The sequence below is a fragment of the Schistocerca cancellata genome, chromosome 8 (genome assembly GCF_023864275.1).
Source record: "Schistocerca cancellata isolate TAMUIC-IGC-003103 chromosome 8, iqSchCanc2.1, whole genome shotgun sequence".
NCBI lineage: Eukaryota > Metazoa > Arthropoda > Insecta > Orthoptera > Acrididae > Schistocerca > Schistocerca cancellata.
Genome location: NC_064633.1, coordinates 189104719 through 189124136, shown reverse-complemented (window position 1 = coordinate 189124136; position 19418 = coordinate 189104719). Strand labels below are relative to the sequence as shown.

The 19418-nt window shown below is 41.1% G+C and overlaps 1 protein-coding gene across 1 annotated transcript in view; it reads right to left on the bottom strand.

Annotated features, from left to right (window-relative positions):
* The window catches only part of LOC126095459 (lutropin-choriogonadotropic hormone receptor-like), a 669001-nt gene that overhangs the window by 147509 nt on the left and 502074 nt on the right, over positions 1-19418 (bottom strand). Inside the window, exon 10 of the mRNA XM_049910251.1 lies at positions 3219-3284. Coding sequence (XP_049766208.1) covers positions 3219-3284 — 66 coding nt within the window. The remainder of the gene's footprint in view (positions 1-3218; positions 3285-19418) is intronic.

Here is a 19418-nt window from a genome sequence, read left to right as displayed (position 1 = left end):
GTGTGTGTGTGTGTGTGTGTGTGTGTGTGTGTGTGTGTTCGTGCGATCTTGCGTGTGAGTGTATGTTTTGCCTAGATTACTGTGCGTAGAGTATACGCTAGCCTAACTTGTGCAGAGTTTCCTTTCCCAGAGGTACGCATGAATGAATGAGGGCTGTTTCTTGAGTTAACAATGGATTAGCAGTGAAAGCTAGGCAGTTTTAATTATAATATTCGTTAGCCAACATACCCATTTTACGTCTGTCATGAGGTACAATTAAAGAACTTGAGTTATTGATTTCACTTTTGGAAAAGCTCACCCATGTGTTTCCACACATTTGTCGTTGAGTATACTGAGGTTCTTAGTTCCCTGTGGTAACACAATCAGGTCAATAACACAATAAGAAACGGATGATCCTAGTGGGTATCTATATTTACAGTTGGATATAAATAAATTCATGTCCACCTATATTCATAAAAATTAGTTGAAATATTCTTTTTTACGTATTTGAACTAATGTTGAGCATTTTATTTAAATTTTTGCAATTTCATTTTTATTACTTGTTTCAAAGATGTGTTATCTATTATCATCAACAAAGTTGTAAAGTCTTCGATTTTATATCTCCGTTCTTGTTCGTTGTGCCCAGTCTTGGCGGGAAGTTGTAAATGTACAATCTTGCCGATAATATCCTCTAAAATGGACAGTATTAAGAATGAGTTACTGTAAATGTAGCTAATGCGTTTTCGTAATACTGTTGGAGGCAGAAGCATTTTGTGTAAATATTTCAGTGTGTACGAATATTAGTGAATATAGCTGTTTCAAAGTTCAGAATCTTTACTACTTTGAATACTTATTTCAAGCCAACTGACTAACTCAGACCTTTCACCAGAAAATGTTTCACCGTATCAGAAATAGGATCTGAGACGACCACCATCAATAAAAGAAGACTGCGAGGCCAGCAACGAAATAGCTCGGCGGATTAGTGTCGAGTTGCGGTGTGCCGGCCTGCCTGTGGATGGTTTTTAAGGCGGTTTTCCATCTGCCTCGGCGAATGTGGGCTGCTTCCCCTTATTTCGCCTCAGTTACACTATGTCGGCGATTGCTGCGCAGTCACTGTCTCCACGTCCGCGTATACCGTAATTACTCTACCACGCAAACATTTGAGGTTACACTCGTCTGGTATGAGACGTTCCCAGGAGGGGGTCACGAAGCGCCGAACTGCACAAAAAGTCTGGGTTCGGTGTGGGGCGGCGGTGGGGTGGGTGGACTGCTGTAGCCTGTTGTGGGGTTGTGAACCACTGAGGGCTAGGGTGGGACGAAGCCTCTCCGCCGTTCCTAGGTCCCCAGTTCAATACACAATACACATACAATGTTTTATAACGCTAGATGTGGATGATGTATTCTGTGCAATTTACTTGTACTTAAATGATCAACATCTATTTCGAAGCCAAATCATTGAACTTTACAATCTGCAGCGGGAACTGGTATCTTGCTCATCAAACTATTTTAGAAATAGCGGATATATACATATATTTTTTTCTTTTTTTCGAAAGAGATCCAAGTGCGAGAGTTTGAGGTTCGCGCACTGCTGGAGGGGGAGAAATACCATGACGTCCAGTGTGCAGCAAGATGCCCATAGTGTCAAGGGAAACATGAAGCCATGGATGCAATTGCCTGCGAAGTCTGAACGCATCACGTAAGTTGAGCGGGTGTCTGTGTGGAATGGAAAACGTGAAATACGAAACGTGCAGAGTACACCGATCGTTTGTGACCCCGTAGCTACAGTGATGTATTCTTCCACTTGAGCTTTTAGTGACTCTTACGTAGTCTACAATCTCATAATTTAACGTGTAGTTTATTTTCTTTGCCTACATCCGCTGGAATAAGAATTACCCTTATAATTACATCCACTAGCCAACAGAGTTGCTGATATCTCATTCGGGAGCAGCAAAGTATTTTTGACTGGAAAAAGACGAAAGAAGCTTGTGTTCCAGAGAAAATCTGCAGTGGCTGATTGTCTCAATGCATGGCACAATATGGGTTACAAAAGTACCAAGATTTTTTTGTCGATGTCATTGTACTGCGACAGTGCACCTAAGATGCTGTCGAAAGGTGCAGGTAATCAAATATTGTGAACAGAAATAAACATTCCCAAATTAGTAGAGTGTGGAATTCACCAGTGGTAATGTTAAAGTTACAGTGATCGAAAACAGGAACTACTGGTTACCCAAGGGAGATGCTTTGGTCCTTACTTAAATATTCGGATGACACTGGTAAAGGTGGCCAAACAACTACACGGACGCAGAAAGAGGGCGTTGGTGCGGCCTAGCAGCAGTGCACAGTAAGAACAACAGTCTCTGTGCTTGGACTGTGGTCCTTGGTTCATCGCCCGACAGGGGGCGTAGCTGTCCTCCCCCTACTGGACATGAACTCTTCGCTGTTGGTCACCGACTTTGGTGCGTTCGCACCTGCGCGTTTCCCACCCACATGTTGCCAAAGTTGTTTCCAGTAAGTTTGCAGAAGCTTCGCTGGGTAGCCCATATATATCCTCCACACAGTTCTGATCTCTCTCCATGTGATTTCCACATTTCTGGAATCCTGAAGAAAGACATTCGTTGGTGCCGACCTGCTTCGGGTAAAGAGGCAGGCAGGCCTGAGTACAACTGTGGCAACCCCAAATATTTTTCCATAAAGGCAATGACCATCTTGTTTCTCAATGGGACAAATGTATTAACAGTTTTGGTGATTAGTTTTGAAATGATAAAAAGTTTACTTAATTTATTTCCATCTGTCTCACTTTCCTTTGACTGTCCCTTATAAATACTGTATACAGCAGTGACGTCCGAAAGCTACGTAGTTTAAGACCACTCAATAATTGAATTTATACCGCTGCAAGTCTTTAAATGGAAGGATTAGACACGTTGCAAATGTGCAATGTCATGATTCAACACCCAGCATTTTGATCTTTACACTAGTGGCTATGCCATGGAAACCTTGTAATCACTTTGTAAGTCTGTCCTAGTACTCTTACTATTACGTTTATGTTTAATCTGATTTGTGAAGCTTCTTTTTTGAGGATCAGTTTTGATGCTAGTTTCTTAATTTCTATATGTGTGAAAACTTATCTTATGCGTTATTAAATAATTCTTGTTGTGCAGTCATATGTACTAACTCATCCATTTCCAACTGACTGAACACTGAAAACAGAGTAAAGGCAGAGAAGAGGTAGCTATACTCACAGCACCCTGAGGTCCTTGCAGCCACTGAGGTCTGGAATTCTGGTCAGCTTGTTCGATCTCACATCCCTGGAACACACAAACCCATCTATATGAAATTTTTCGTTTACTCATATCTGTAGTGATCAGCTAACCAATATGAAAATTGAGATTATTAATGTAAAGTTTGCTACTTATATGCCATAACATATGGTAAGGTCGTTTAGGGGAGCCAGCTTTGGCTTTCCTGAGTTAGTACATGGCGTTGCATCTTTTCTGTCCACTCTTTCCTTTTGTCAATGAGTGACATAAAATGTGTGAAAGAGTCAGCGATCGTAATGGGACTGGAAAATGTAATACTCCATCTCGGTGGCATTTTTATTATATTAAATTCACAATTTTACACATTTCGGTTTTAAGCCGTCTTCAAAATCTGTCAGATGAAAAGACGCTAAGGAGAAGTGGTAATTTTACAGAACACAGAAAGAGTACCATGGGCTAGTGTTACTATTTAGTGAAATAGGTTGCCTTATACCAACAATGTGGAAGTTAGATAGTGTTAATGCAAAAATGTTTTCGGAAATAGCATCTGTAAGATTCAGTGTTCCAGAAATTTTCTATAATAAAACTGAATCCCATAAACTTAATAGAATTTGCTGTGGACTGGTGTGACGGTGGAACCAGTTAAATATATAACACAATACCATAGGAACGGGCTTACGTCTTTTTTAAAGTATGTAATCGCTAAATTTAAGTAAAATTGTAATAATGGAACATGATTATGTATTTATTATTACAATATACAGCAAAGGCTTTTGACAGAAAGCGACTGCATGCTTAAGATTAAAGATTAAAACTTCTATATGCCCTACTCTAAGTCTTATATGCGCTAATTTCACCTAACGGTCACATATTGTTTTACTGAAGATGCTTTAAAGTCATTATACAGTAAAAAACCGCGTAGCATTACACAGCCTTTGCTTACGAAAAGATAGTTTCCCACGTCGCTATTATTCTTCTTCGGGTAGAAAGAGTAGCGACGAATAAGCACCACAGACAGTTTGGGAATAACGAAGAAAATGCACTTAAATAACGTGACGTAACTATATATACGGTGGTTTCCCGTGTAATGTGGTCGTTCAATTTATTTCCTGGCTGTACAAACACCGATGCAAGGCTTCAGACGAATGACTGTTTGCGAATTCATAGGTATTTGCTGCATAATCTACGCTCGTAACTTTTCTATCTACCGAGATACTACAGAAACTACAATTTTCTTACGAAGGTAACCGTTAAAATGCAATCTTTAGCTCACAGCAGTCTCATTTCCTTGTTACAAAGTTCGGTACATAAATTCGCAATATACCTGTTATCATTACTATCAAAATACTTTCAATATTCCAGAATGATACTCTCTTTGTACTACGATATTTTCACGTTCACACAATGTTTTTACTTAGATTTTCTAGCTCAGAAAAGCTTATTTATTATTGCAGTTACTGCAGTTTTCATAGTGTCCATATTTATCTCCAATATTCTTAATATTTCCCCTAGTCTAATAACGAACCTGTCCGTCTCGTTTATGATCGGTTTGCAGACCTGAACGCTATTTAGTTTGGGGGGTGGGGGGGATTGCATTTTTTATCTAATTTTTAACTGATTAATTTCATCTGAGTGACCCAATCGTTTAATTTAGCAAACAGTATTTTGTGCGATCATGTCATACTACGCTATTTATATTCTTTACCAAAAATATCCCTCACCCCGCCATAACGTCATTGTGACAGTTAACAAAGCTATGTCTTTTACAATTTCTTTCATTTATTTTACAGATTTACTTCATCAAGTTCTTGAAGGGTATGTGACTGAAAATCTAATAAATCTGAACAAGATTTCCGGTAGACATGCCACGTGACAAATGCTCTTTGCCTGAATAGCTGTGCTTAAAATCATAGGTCAATACTGAATAAGATCGAAGGTCAAACAATCTATCTGATTCCAGCTTCAAAATGGAAATAAAAATAATACAAGCGCTTTAGTCTTTGAAATGTCAGGAGCCTTATGCTACAGGACACTTTTGACGCAACAGTACGTAGTATAGTGTTTTAAAAGAGCGTAGTGCAGGGGATTGTCGGCTACTATCCGACACGTTAGCTTTTTCGAAATTATTTTTTTTAATTATACTGGAAAATACACTAAACAGTACCATCATATGTTACTTAACAGAACCATAAATCATACTGACACAAGAATGCATGTTCGCTGATTTTTCGATTTTCTTTTTTCCGCCCTTTGCATTTCAGCCGCAGAAATTTTTCGTGGGTTGCATCGAACGTGAAACTACAATGCGTTAAAAAGCCATTTTTGTTGCAAAAAGATTTAATTGGATCACAAATCCATATAAACTTCCCGTCCGTTCACCTTCTATGTCAAAGACTCTGTCAGCTTGTTCCTTGGTGAGACCTGTTGCTCGCTGCAAACCAGTGGATTCATTTGTTCATATGTTTTCTTCATGTCTTAGTAATAGTCTTAACGTGGCAAAATTAAAATTGGGTAAAGGACTAATGCTTCATTTTCAGTTAGTCTGCATAGCTTTACAATAGATTGAAGAAACCATCTTTACGAAAATGTGTAAGCTGGCTATCTAAGTTTTTAGCATGACGGTAAATACCGTTACCTGTTTATCAGTAATGCACTCGCAGTAAACGTTATTACATCTTGAAACAGGTTTATTTCTCTCCGCGTTCTTATCCTGTAACGCTTTTTAGTCTGTTAACTTATTTACGGTGTATTTCTCATTCGCTTACTAGACTGCCATTCCAAGAAGTCGTGTTTTTCTACGACTTCTTTCAAGTTATTTCATCCCATTTATGCCCTGACCTCTCAATTTTTGCCTGTTAAACGAAAAAAAGGCAAAGTTTAAGGTTATAAGCTATCTGTTTCAACCCGACATCTCTTCGTCCGATTCATCCCGAATTTCTCGATGTGATCGTTTAAGGTTCCCATTGTTAATACTTGGGCTACTTTTTGCCACAGCTTACAATATAGAGAATAGTATCGGAAGTACCTAATATTGCAGTTAAAATTAACATTTATTTTCAAACAAAACAATACACTTGAAAGTTACGTTCATGCAGTGAAAAACTCGCTAGGAAAAGATAATTTGTTGCCACTTCGAAAGACACTGTTGTTTCGCCTCAAACTCTGGTGAACGATAGTTCATAGCGCAGTACCACCACAGTGTTTTCAATAGAGCAACAGTCCAGAAACGTCTCTTGTCCGATATAATACGCTGTCCTACGATACTCGACTTTCTCTTACACGTAATAATGCACCTCAAGGATACGAACAGTAATGTAATAATAGCAAATGTGCACTAAAAGTTGCCCGCATCTCGTGGTCGTGCGGTAGCGTTCTCGCTTCCCACGCCCGGGTTCCCAGGTTCGATTCCCGGCGGGGTCAGGGATTTTCTCTGCCTCGTGATGGCTGGGTGTTGTGTGCTGTCCTTAGGTTAGTTAGGTTTAAGTAGTTCTAAGTTCTAGGGGACTTATGACCAAAGCAGTTGAGTCCCATAGTGCTCAGATCCATTTGAACCATTTTTTTGCACTAAACATTCGCTCAGTGATGGAGGCAATAAACACTACTTTTTGAGTCAAAATACCACGTCACGAAATGCCTGTTTGCAGAAAAAGCAAAGAGTGACACTCTTTCTGAAATTGCTCGGGATACGTACAGCAGAGTTAGAGCGTCTCGTTCTTCGTGAGAAATACCTGAGCTCGACATCTACAACCGAATAAAAAAGATTTTAAAATAAGTAGGTGCATCACTTCTAACACAGGACAAGGTCGTTTCACAGCGTTTGTGCAAAGTCATTGTTTGAAGCTTCAAGAATCTACACTACTGGGCATTAAAATTACTACACCACGAAGATGACGTGCTACAGACGTGAAATTTAAACAACAGGAAGAACATGCTGTGATATGCAAATGATTAGCTTTTCAGAGCTTTCACACAAGGTTGGCGCCGGTGGCGACACCTACAACGTGCTGACAAGAAGAAAGTTTGCAACAGATTTGGCATACACAAACAGCAGTTGACCCGCGTTGCCTGGTGAAACGTTGTTGTGATGCCTCGTGTAAGGAGAAGAAATGCGTACCATCACGTTTTCGACTTTGATAAAGGTCGGATTGTAGCCTATCACGATTGCGGTTTATCGTATCGCTACAATGCTGCTCGCGTTGGTCCAATGACTGTTAGCAGAATATGGAGTCTGTGGGTTCAGGAGGGTAATACGGAACACCGTGCTGGATACCAACGGCCTCGTATCACTAGAAGTCGAGATGACAGGCATCTTTTCCACATGGCTGTAACCGATCGTGCAGCCACGTCTCGATCTCTGAGTCAACAGATGGGTAGGTTTGCAATACAACAACCATCTGCACGAACATTTCGACGACGTTTGCAGTAGCATGGACTATCAACTCGAAGACCATGGTTGCGGTTACACTTGACGCTGCATCACAGACAGGAGCTCCAGCGATGGTGTACTCAACGACGAACCTGGGTGCACGAATGGCAAAACGTCATTTTTTCGGATGAATCCAGGTTCTGTTTACAGCATCATGATGTTCGCACCCGTGTCTGGCGACATCGTGGTGAACGCACATTGGAAGTGTGTATTCGTCATCGCCATACTGGCGTATCACCCGGCGTGATGGTATGGGGTGTCAATGGTTACACGTCTCTGTCACCTCTTGTTCGCATTGACGGCACTTTGAACAGTGGACTTTACAATTCAGATGTGTTACGACCCGTAACTCTACCTTTCATTCGATCCCTGCGAAACCCTACATTTCAGCAGGATAATGCACGACCGCATGTTGCAGGTCCTGTACGGGCCTTTCTGGATACAGAAAATGGTCCACTGCTGCCCTGGCCAGCACATTCTCCAAATCTCTCACCAATTGAAAACGTCTGGTCAATGGAGGCCGAGCAAATGGCTCGTCACAATACGCCAGTCACTACTCTTGATGAACTGTGGTATCGTGTTGAAGCTGCATGGGTAGCTGTAAGCGCCATCCAAGCTCTGTTTGACTCAATACCGAGGCGTATCAAGGCCGTTATTAAGGCCAGAGGTGGTTGTTCTGGGTACTGATTTCTCAGGGTCTATGCACCCAAATTGCGTGACAATGTAATCACATGTCAGTTCTAGTACGTTATAATCACATCTATGAAGCTCCATATTTGCACTCCAACGATCTGTACAAATATAGTAACGCAAAGTATTTCCAACCATCCAAAGAGTCATCGGCTATGTCACAGTCTAATTCATACAGTCACGACACTCTCCGGTGCGAAATGTGTTCGTTGACAGCTTGAGCGACATTAGCGGTTCAAGCGGTTAGGAAGCAGACAGTCACATACGTCGTAAGCATAATTTCGCTTTTAATGTTTTACTTAATTAACGAAATATATCTTATATTTTAGCAATCCAGATGTTAGTAAATTACCAAGAGACATGAAATATCATGAAATACGTATAAAAACAGAAGAATCACACTTGTTCAATGACATATACTACAAGTTATTCATGGAGCATAAGAATATGAGCATATTTGCATCTTACTCCACCGAAATAAGAGGAAATAAATACACATTTCATGCGTGAGAAGTATATGTTTCTGCTATTGTCTGTTTTTATTATCATAGGCGCCTTAATTAACAATTAAAAACTTTTTATTGAGTCTAATGATACATCCATTCTTACATTCAACTCGGCTTTGTATAATACAGATTATTTTTGTAAATGTAACTACTTTTGCTTCAAATGCTGATTTGCTGAAGATTCTCGCCGTTTGTTGCCCACATTTAGCAATTTCTTCGGTGTTGGAAAACAGTTTTACTGCCTCTGACGATTTATTATCACGTCAAGTTCCAAAGTATGTGTATACTATACTACAGTCATAGTCCTTGTGACTGACTATAGTGTACACATATTTTGGAACTTTTCATTGACCTTGATCTTGGACCTTGTTCAGCCGGCCGCTGTGGACGAGCGATTCTAGATGCTTGAGTCCGGAACCGCGCTGCTGCTACGGTCGCAGGTTCGAATCCTACCTCGGGCATGGATGTCTATGATGTCCTTAGGTTAATTAGGTCTACGTAGTTCTAAGTCTCGGGGACTGATGTTAAGTTCCATAGTGGTTAGAGCCATTTGAACCATTTTCACTACGACAACATCACGCACTGTCTGTATCATCTGTGGTGTAAGCTACGGAGCAGGGTAGTGCAGTGGGTAGCACACTGACCTTGCATTCGCGAGGACGACGGATCAAACCCGCGTCCGGCCATCCTGATGTAGATTTTCCGTGATTTCTCTCAGTCACTTAAGGCAAATACCGGTATGGTTCTTCGAAAGGTCACAGCCGCTTTCCTACTCCATCCTTCCTTAATCCGAGCACGCGCTCCATCTCTAATGACCTATTTGTCGACGGGAAATTGAACACTAATCATCACCCCCCCTCCTCCTCCTCCCACGCCTCCTCCTCCTATGATGTGAGCCTGTAGATACCCCAACCGGAAACACGTCTGTGGTAACTACTGATATTTCAAAACACAAGTACGCATTAAAAAAGTGCTATACAACACAGTCTTAGACTATTATATAGACTGCTACCTGTCGTGTTACTCACAACCAAGTGGAACAACAGCGTTTCTTAGTTGTGGCAAGGCGTCGCCTGAATGATGCCGGTCACGTGTGCTGCGGGTTGCCTCCTCGTTTCCTGGTAGGAGCGGCACAGCTCGAGTTCGGGCCATTCAATTAGCGGCGTTATCGGGTATCCTCGCCCAGAACATAAAAGACTCGCCGTCCAGCGAGAACCGTGCGCTCGTTACGCGAGGAAGTGCTACCAGCGGTGGCTGTTCGGCACACAAATGTTGCTCTCCTCCCGCTTCTGTGGCGAACAGAATGGTGAAATGGTATTGTGGACTGTGCAAAGAGTTGTTCCACTTACTAAACCCGGTCACGTGCTTTATTTTTTGCAGTTATAACGTTGGGTTCCAAATTCTGACGCTATGGGAAACGCTACGCGAAAATTCTACCATACATCTAATAGTATTAAGCGATAAATGTTCCTGTTAATTTTTGTACAACAAGGAACCACAGTATTCGTACACATTCAACGATGATATGACAAGAGAACCTTCACTGAAATTTTTATTTCTCAGAACGTAGTGCATGAAATGACTTGTACGAAGCCTCTCTGTTGACTTCGCGAGTATCATTATCGTTGGGAAATTACTGCACTTTGCGTTTTACATAATTGTTAACTGGAGGAAGAGATTTTTAAGAATATACGTATTAAGAACAGTGTTTCATGGAAGTGGACCATGAACTGAGGAAAACCGGAAAAGAACAGAATCGAAGCATTTTAGATGTGGTGATAAAAAGATGCTGAAAATTAGGCGGACTGGTAAGAAATGAGGAGGTTGCAGAAGGACGTGTGGAAAACATGGACGTGAAGGAATAACGTCACTGGAACAAGAGGGATCTGTAACTCTACAGAGTGTACAGGAAGAAAAAGATTGGAGTTTATCAACAAAGTAACTGACGTCGCTTGGTGCAAGTGCTACTCTGAGGTAAAGGAGTTGGCACAAGATTGGTATTCATGGTGGGCCGCATCATAAGACTGACAATAAAAAGAGATATATGAAGTTCTACGAAAAGATAGTCAAACGACAGCTACTGCTCGAATGTGTTACAAATTTCTGACGAACATCTGAATGCGAATGACAGTTAAGTTATCTAGCGTAAAATCTCCACTCCGAAGACGCTTTTAGTACATCTGCCCGGACCGCTGTTTTAAGCAGTTCTTTTTATTCTGGTGGATTAGATAGTGATTTCAAGGAAAAAAGTATATAAATTCATCAAAAAAAGGTTAGCAACACCTCAATTCCGACCTTGTACAGAAAATTGGAATAGAGATCGACATAAACATCATGTCCGTCTTTTTTATTGCTCATGAAAACCACACATTGCATGTTGTACCACCATACAGTGAGACCTTCAAAGGTATTGGTCCAGATTTCTGGACACACTGGTACCTCTGTGGCACGACCTTTTGCATTGATGCATGCCTGTATTCGTCGTACCATACTATCCACAAGTTCATAAGGCACTGTTAGTCCAAATTGTCCCACTCCTCAACGGCGTAGATCCTTCAGAGTGTTTGGTGTGTCACGTCGTCCATAAACAGCCCTTTCCAATCCATCCCAGGCATGTTCGATAGGGTTCATGTCTGGAGAACATACTGGCCGCTCTAGTCAAGTGATGCCGTTATCGTCAAGGAAGTCACTCACAACATGTGTACGACGGGGGCGCGAATTGTCTTCCATGAAGACTAATGCCTCGGCAATATGCTGACGATATGGTTGCACTATCGATCGGAGGATGGCGTTCACGTATCGTAAAGTCGCTACCGTGCATTCCATGACCACCAGCGACGTACATCGGCCCCACATAGTGCCACCTCAAAACCGCAGGGAACCTCCACCTTGCTGCACTCGCTGGACAGTGTGTCTAAGGCGTTCAGCCTGACCGGGTTGCCTCCAAACACGTCTTCGACGATTGTCTGGTTGAAGGCAGATGCGATACTCATCGGTGAAGAGAACGTGATGCCAATCCTGAGCTGTCCATTCGGCATGTTTCGGGGCCCATCTGTACCACGCCGCATGGTGTATTGGTTGCAAAGATGGCCGTCGCCATGGACGTCGGAAGTGAAGTTGCTCATCATGCAGCCTATTGCGCACGGTTTGAGTCGTAACACGACATATTGCGGCTACATGAAAAGCAATATTCAACATGGTGGCGTTTCAGTCAGGGTTCCTCCGAGCCATAATCCGTAGGTAGCGGTCATCCACTGCAGTATTAGTCCTGGGGCGGCTGAGCGAGGCATGTCATCGACAGTTTCTGTCTCCCTGTATCTCCTCCATGTCCGAACAATATCGCTATGGTTCACTCCGAGACGGCTGGGCACTTCCCGTTTTGAGAGCCCTTCCTGGCACAAAGTAACAATGTGGACGCGATGGAACTGCAGTACTGACTGTCTAGGCTCTGTTGAACGACAGACAACACGAGCCGTGTAGCTCCTTGTTCCTGGAATGACTGGAACTGATCGGCTGTCGGACCCCCTCCATCTAATAGGAGCTGCTCATGCATGGTTGTTTACATCTTTGGGCGGGTTTAGTGACATCTCGGAACAGTCAATGGTACTGTGTCTGTGATACAACATCCACAGTCAACGTCCATCTTCAGGACTTCTGGAAACCGGGTTGACGCAAAACTTTTTTTGATATGTGTATATAGGCATGTTGTTGTTGTTGTTGTTGTTATTGTTGTTGGTGATGTCTTCAATCCGGTGGTTGGTGTCATGAAGCTCTCCAAATTAACCTAACCTGTGCAACTCCCTTCATCTCAGTAAAACTACTGGAACGTCCGTGAAGTGGAGGTTTCAAGACTTTAGCATCACTACATAGGAGGGTAGTCATTGTTTTTTTATAACAACACACGTCTTTTATAGCGTGTTCCCTGCCCAACTGATGACATCCAATCTGTAAATGCAGCGATACACATGAAATTCAATTTATTTTTTGTCTGCTACTTATTTGTAACTCGTACTTAATAAATGAATATTTATTTATGTTTCTTGTGGAACACACGATGGATGCAACAATCTAGTGACAAGATTTTCACTATTGCAGACATATATTAGTCTGGTGTTAAAAGTAACAGAGGTCAGCTGTAACATTTCAAATTTACCTGTATATGTCGTTCGTAGAATTTCCCAAACCCGGCCACGGGCTTCAGTTGTGTTCCATAAGGAAGGTAGCAAAATACATAGACAATCATTGTGAGCTCATTGTATAAGAGAAAAGAACTTGCTTTTACTGCGTTGAAGCAAAAATAATTTTTTTATTGATTTGAAGATAACATTTTATTTTACGTAACACGAGGAATTTTATGTTAGTTACAGTACTTTCGTTTCGAGTAGGACTTAATTTAGAATTATTCGTGTGGCCAGAGCTACTCAATTTTAACGTTAATACGCCATGATGTAGTCACGTCCTTTGGGACCTTTTTAACTTATTACAATGTGTCACCAGTGAAAACGAGTAGCTGCTTGTGCCCGTTCCTAAAATTTCGAGCTTGGATGAGTAGGACTTACGACATATATTTATCAAATTTGTCTCATTAACAACTTCTATTGTGTGATGAGGAATCTTAAGACTACAACAGAGAGGACGCAGCCGCCAGAGAAAACTGTGGAAGGAGCTGTCGCGGAAGTTTTAAATTCCGGAAAATCGATGAGGGAGAGTAACCGGAATATATCACACGCCACTGCAGAGATTATCTCATAAAATTCGGAAAAACGAAATTCTAAAAGCTTGCTACAATCAACACAGCAGCGCATTCAATGCCGAGCAGTATTAGAAACTTGCAGAAAACATCAAACATTCTGCCGATCTGTATTATGGCTCGTCCGCAAGTGATACTGGATACAACTCGCTAAGTGCTCTCAATTTCAAATATTGGATAAAAATAGGCCTGCGTAATTTGGCACCGTGATTTACGCTCGTACCTTTAATACTTGTCTTTCTTCGCTAAGCCTTTAATGTAAGACTATGCCTCGGAATTAGTAGATTGTGATAACATTTTACATTTTTGAAATCGGTCAATAACTATACCAAATACTGAAACTCACATTTTCGTTGCACCTGGAAGCCTTCCTATAGGCAACCTGTCAGTGGGCTTTGTTAACTGTACGCCCTTTTTAGCCATTTAGCAATATACAGGGTGCAAGCAGTAACTGTTTACGACTTACTACAGAGGTACAGCGGACGTCGAGACGGGCCCGGAAACTACCTAAAATTGCCCTATACAGTCCACCTAGGCTACGGCGCATGCACACTGCGTGAGGTTTTAAACATACCATACCCGCTTAGTAGGTCCTACTTGTTTGAAGATAATTTCTTTTTCTAGGTAAAATTTTTCTTGAATGTTAAACACACCTTGTCCTTGCACTTATAAATGGTAAAACTGTCTTCTCTGTGTACATTTTACCTCAAAATTTTGTGGATTTTAACAATGTAAAATTAATAATTAATTCATTTGTTTCTCTGGCATTTTTATAATGAAACTACAGTACTTGTAATGGATAAATTTAGATGGAATTGTAAACGAAATTAGTTTTTGCATAATATTTACAAAATACCCTTTTCTCACATTCCCTTCACAGGAAAATTTAAGTTAGTTATGTTAATGAAATAAAGACATTTCAAAAGCTGGTCGACTAAGTGAGTGGCGAAATAGGGGGAGAAGGATTTTAAAATGTCGCTCAGCGTGCATGTGATTTAGCTTGGGTTTATTTTTTATACCAACTTGACATTGTTTCCCAGCTTCATAGACCATAAGTGTAGTGTATCAAATTCTTCGTATCGACTTCCCCTACATCACTGTGGTACGTTATAAACAGTTATCATCTACACCCTGTACATAGATGAACGAACCCAGTATTATGAGGAAGAACTGGGTCTTTTTGCACAGGAAGAACATTCTTTCCTCCCGCACGTTATATCAATATCATCCATTCACTAACCTACTCCTTTTTCGTGTCAGTCTAAGAAAAATCTGACTGTTAGTGAACCTCCGTTCTGTTCTCTTACTCTCATGATATACTGTGCAATCAATACTATTATCGATCTACGTCTAGTACTGGTGGTCTATACCTTCGCAACGGGATTTCGGGAGAATGATGTCACTTGTCTGCGAACAATACCAATGCTCAAAAAATGATGATTACACCGGAATTTGTGCCCAAAACCTTCCATCTGTGTGTGTGTGTGTGTGTGTGTGTGTGTGTGTGTGTGTGTGTGTATGTGTGTGTGTGTGATAGAGAGAGAGAGAGAGAGAGAGAGAGAGAGAGAGAGACAGCTCTCTTATCAGTTCGGACTAACATTTGGGCTACGTATGGGACACATTCTTAGTGTATATTTTTATGTCGTATTATAAAGTCCTCTCAGTCATCTCTGAGTTACGATTGGTTGGGCAGTAATCCATGACTTTGCTTAATAAAGACCTACGTGTTAGGTACCTGAAATATTTACGAGAGCAGCTGATTTTGAACCTCGGGCGTCGCGCAAGCAATTCTTCGAATGAAAAATTGAAATAAAAAGACTCAGTGTCAAAATCATGAATTTGAGGAAAATGAGTTTTAAGTATACTAGGTAGTTAATGGTCATAATTTCACTATTAATACGTTTTACTTGAAAGTTAAGCTTAGTATGGATCCAGTTTCCAACGGAAATTACAAACATTGTATTTTAATAGTATGAAAAACTTGCTAAAAGTGGAAATGCAATGAAAAGCCGCAGTTCCATGCTCAGCAAAAAGGTAGTAAAAGTGGATTCTGCTTTTGAAAAACTGTGTTTAGTCATTATTTGTCAGATACTGCATTATTCCAATCAAATCTTTCTCCTTTTATTTACAGATCTGCCTTGTAACATCTATGGTAGTTATTTCCATTTTCTTGATGTCTTATATTTTAACACATTTTCTCAAAATAGGGGTACCTTCCCAGGCCTCAGTTTCATTTAAGCCTTCACTGGCCTTATGTTTCTGTTTGTCTAATTATAGCCACTGTACTTTGGACATGTTTAAATTTGCTGTCTGCTGCTTTCTTGAAATCTAAGAAGTCAGGTGCCTTCATGTTACATGGCTTTATTTGTCTTGATGCTGTAACATTTCCTTTTACATCTTCTGGAACAATATATTTGGTAACTCAAGCATAAACATTCCGTCTCGTTATGGTGTAGGTTAGCTATCAGTAATGAGACTTAACTCCTGTGTCGGACGAGCTTCTGCAGGAGTACATTTATTAGTTGAACTTATCTATTCACACCCTCCATGTTTCAGCTTTTTCCTCAATGCTGCCACACTACCTTCTCCTTTAATTCGTCGTTTCTTTCCACTCTTGCAAACATCTATTGCCCCCGTCATCTTAGCTAACACTGAGTTGTAAGCTAGCGGATAATAGAGCATTTCATTCATTAACAGCTGTGGCTCTAAAACTGTATGCCATCTGTTGATTGCACTTGGTACTACATTTTCATTCGTGGCAGCTTATTAGCCTTTTATACGTCATTGTGCTTGGCCTGTAAATCCTATTTCAAATAAAACTTCAAAATTTCTTTTTTGCCACTTAGAGCCTGTTTTATTTTAAGTCTTCAATTTCTCACTACAGACTGGTTAACTTTTTACAACTAGTCTAGGAACCATGATGCTTTAATGGACAATATGCCGTGCCGAGTGGTACGTTGTCGAGTTGAGTGTGTGTTAATGAATCAGTTTTTTACACAATTCTTAATTATCTACTTCCAATTCTTCATTAACCATAAAGTACATGCACAAAACCATGGTATTTTCGTTTGACAGGGGCGAAAAAGACCACCCCGTCTGAGGTACATTTGCTATTGAGTCTTGATCGATGTTGCAAATCCACTTTGTTCTAGAACAGATGTTGCTACAAATCATGTCATTTATAAGCATGAATTGTATCGCCTTGTTTTATCGAAGAAATGCTTGAATTCTGAAGTAGTCCCAGGCATCTAATAGAACAATGACTCTGGAGGCGATATGAACGGTAGTCGGAGACGCAATGTAGCAGCACGTACGTGAAGCTTCACCTGGTTTATGCCTTTATGTAAACTCCACCCCTAAGGGAAGCAGATAGTTCTTACCCCCACACTCCTTCTTTCCAAATGGAAGGTTATGTGTATATCGAGATCGGCTAAAATCGGTCCTATGTGGAACACATAGACGTACATACACAAATGTTTCCGTAGTTTCCGCAAAATCTGGAGCCTTTACTTTGAAAAAGACACGGTCGGTTTCGTTCTTTACCTTTCCCTAGTGCTACGCCTGTAATAACAGAGCTCTTCCTTCCTTTATAACATAGGGTGCCATGTAACGGATGTATGCTCGATAAAGTAACGGATACTGAAGAATACAGCCAAATAGGAATGGGCGGAACTGCTTTAACCAACACACCCAAAACACTTGTGACTGCCCATAGAACAAACTTCTGCTCCACGATATTAATTTACAGATCTGTTTATTTCAAACGGAAGAAAAAGTAGGATTGAATGTCCTGTCGGATAGAGTTTATTAGATATAAAACAAATTCTGGAGAGGGATGTTGAAGGAAATAGTCAGTGTCCTTTCCAAGGAACAATCCCACATTTGGTTTAAGTTATTTAGAGGAAACACGGATACCTAAAACTGGCCCGTCGGATGGACATTTGATCCGCCGTCCTCCTGGCTAGGAGTCACCCGGTAGCTCCATTCCAGCTTTATTACTTTGATGATCGCTGAACCCTATCGAACAGCACATAATTTAACACACACCTTTAAGTGAATCTTTCAGGAACAGCGATAATATTGTAAAACGGATATATTAATTCTGTAGAACGGAAAATAGAACAGGGGTAGAATATAATTGAATCTGAAATAAGGGCAATCAATTAACTTAGTAAAGCTGTAAAGTTCCGGGGACCAAGAGGAACTCTCCAAAACCTCCCTCTCCTGCCGTTTTTATGTTTCCGACAGCAGCAGCGATGGTGACGGAGCAGTAGCTCACTTACCACGCCACAATTCAATTACTTTAAGGAAGTTACGGAAACCATTAATCAAATTTTCCGCTCGAGGACTCACGCCCATTATTCATCATCACGAAGATAATGTCTTAAGCACTACTTAATGCCAATGTCCCGGCTGGAAGGGCTGAACGGGAACTTAAGGTCAGGAAGAAATTAATCTGCAACTCTGTATTTCAAGAATATCGTTGTCCATTTTTATATCCACCGGATATCCGCTTGGCGTTATCACGCCGCTTCGGGATAAGGGGAAGCTCGCAGGACTCGTATCGAATCGTCCCGGCGGATTAACGGCGGGAGTTGGTGTTCCGGAAAGTTTTTATGTGGATTCCTACATCCAACTAGCTGAATAACGGGTGGCATCCATGTCCTTCTGCAGTTACACGGTTCCCAAACATTATGAGGAAGATCTCACACTTTCACAGTGAAAATACTAGACGCAAACAGATGAAGTACAAATTTTCCGGCCACCCTGTACCAATAACATTACCAAACCCAGATTCATATGGCAACCCCGCTAAGATATGAGATAAGGGACACGAAATGAAGAAAGAAGAGGACGTTATCTGCTTTTATCTCATATTTAGTTCAACGAGTAGTGAACATGAAGCACAGCTGGGTGCAAGTACAAAGAAGAAAACAGAAGGATGGAACGACTTTTATTGACTTCATGGCTTTTTACGTCTAAGTATTTGAGTCTCAAGTAGATCAAAGAGGTTTTAAAGCATATATTAAGGAAACCTCCTGAGGAAAAAAAAAATGGCTCTGAGCACTATGGGACTTAACATCTGTGGTCATCAGTCCCCTAGAACTTAAAACTACTTAAACCTAACTAACCTAAGGACATCACACACATCCATGCCCGAGGCAGGATTCGAACCTGCGACCGTAGCGGTCACGCGGTTCCAGACTGAAGCGCCTAGAACCGCACGGCCACACAGGCCGGCAAACCTCCTGAGGAGATTACTGAAGTACGGGAAAACCTAATCCAAGATATAAGTGCGTAGGTTCTCACGACCGGCTTCAACTTGAATAAAATCCTTTTGCATGTAAACGCTTAAACATTAAACATTAGAACAACTACGTAGTCGATCTTTCGGCAATCTTTGCAGTGGTTTTCTTTAGGGTGACTAAACTATCAGTTCAGTTGTCCTGACGTGGCCCGCTGCAAAAAAGGTCAAAACGTCGGCTACGTATTTGTTTTATTGTTTAAATAGCCGACAAAAGCAACATTATCCGGGTATTCATTGTGCGCATTTTGCGTTAGAAACTAAAACAAAGAAATGAACTGCGTGTCGTGTAATATCGAAAAAATTTCATTTCCATACATTCGTGAAAATAGCATTCGAATTATGAAACAGCTTCTGTACGCTGGGGGCAGCTGGTTCGCGTGTCTGCAACGCAATTTTGTAAACGTCTCTATGGCAACGCGTCGAAACGGCTACTGTTTTCGCCTACGGCCGTTTGCACGTCGCAGTTGAAAGCTGTCAAAACCGCTGCCAGGTGTCAGGTATT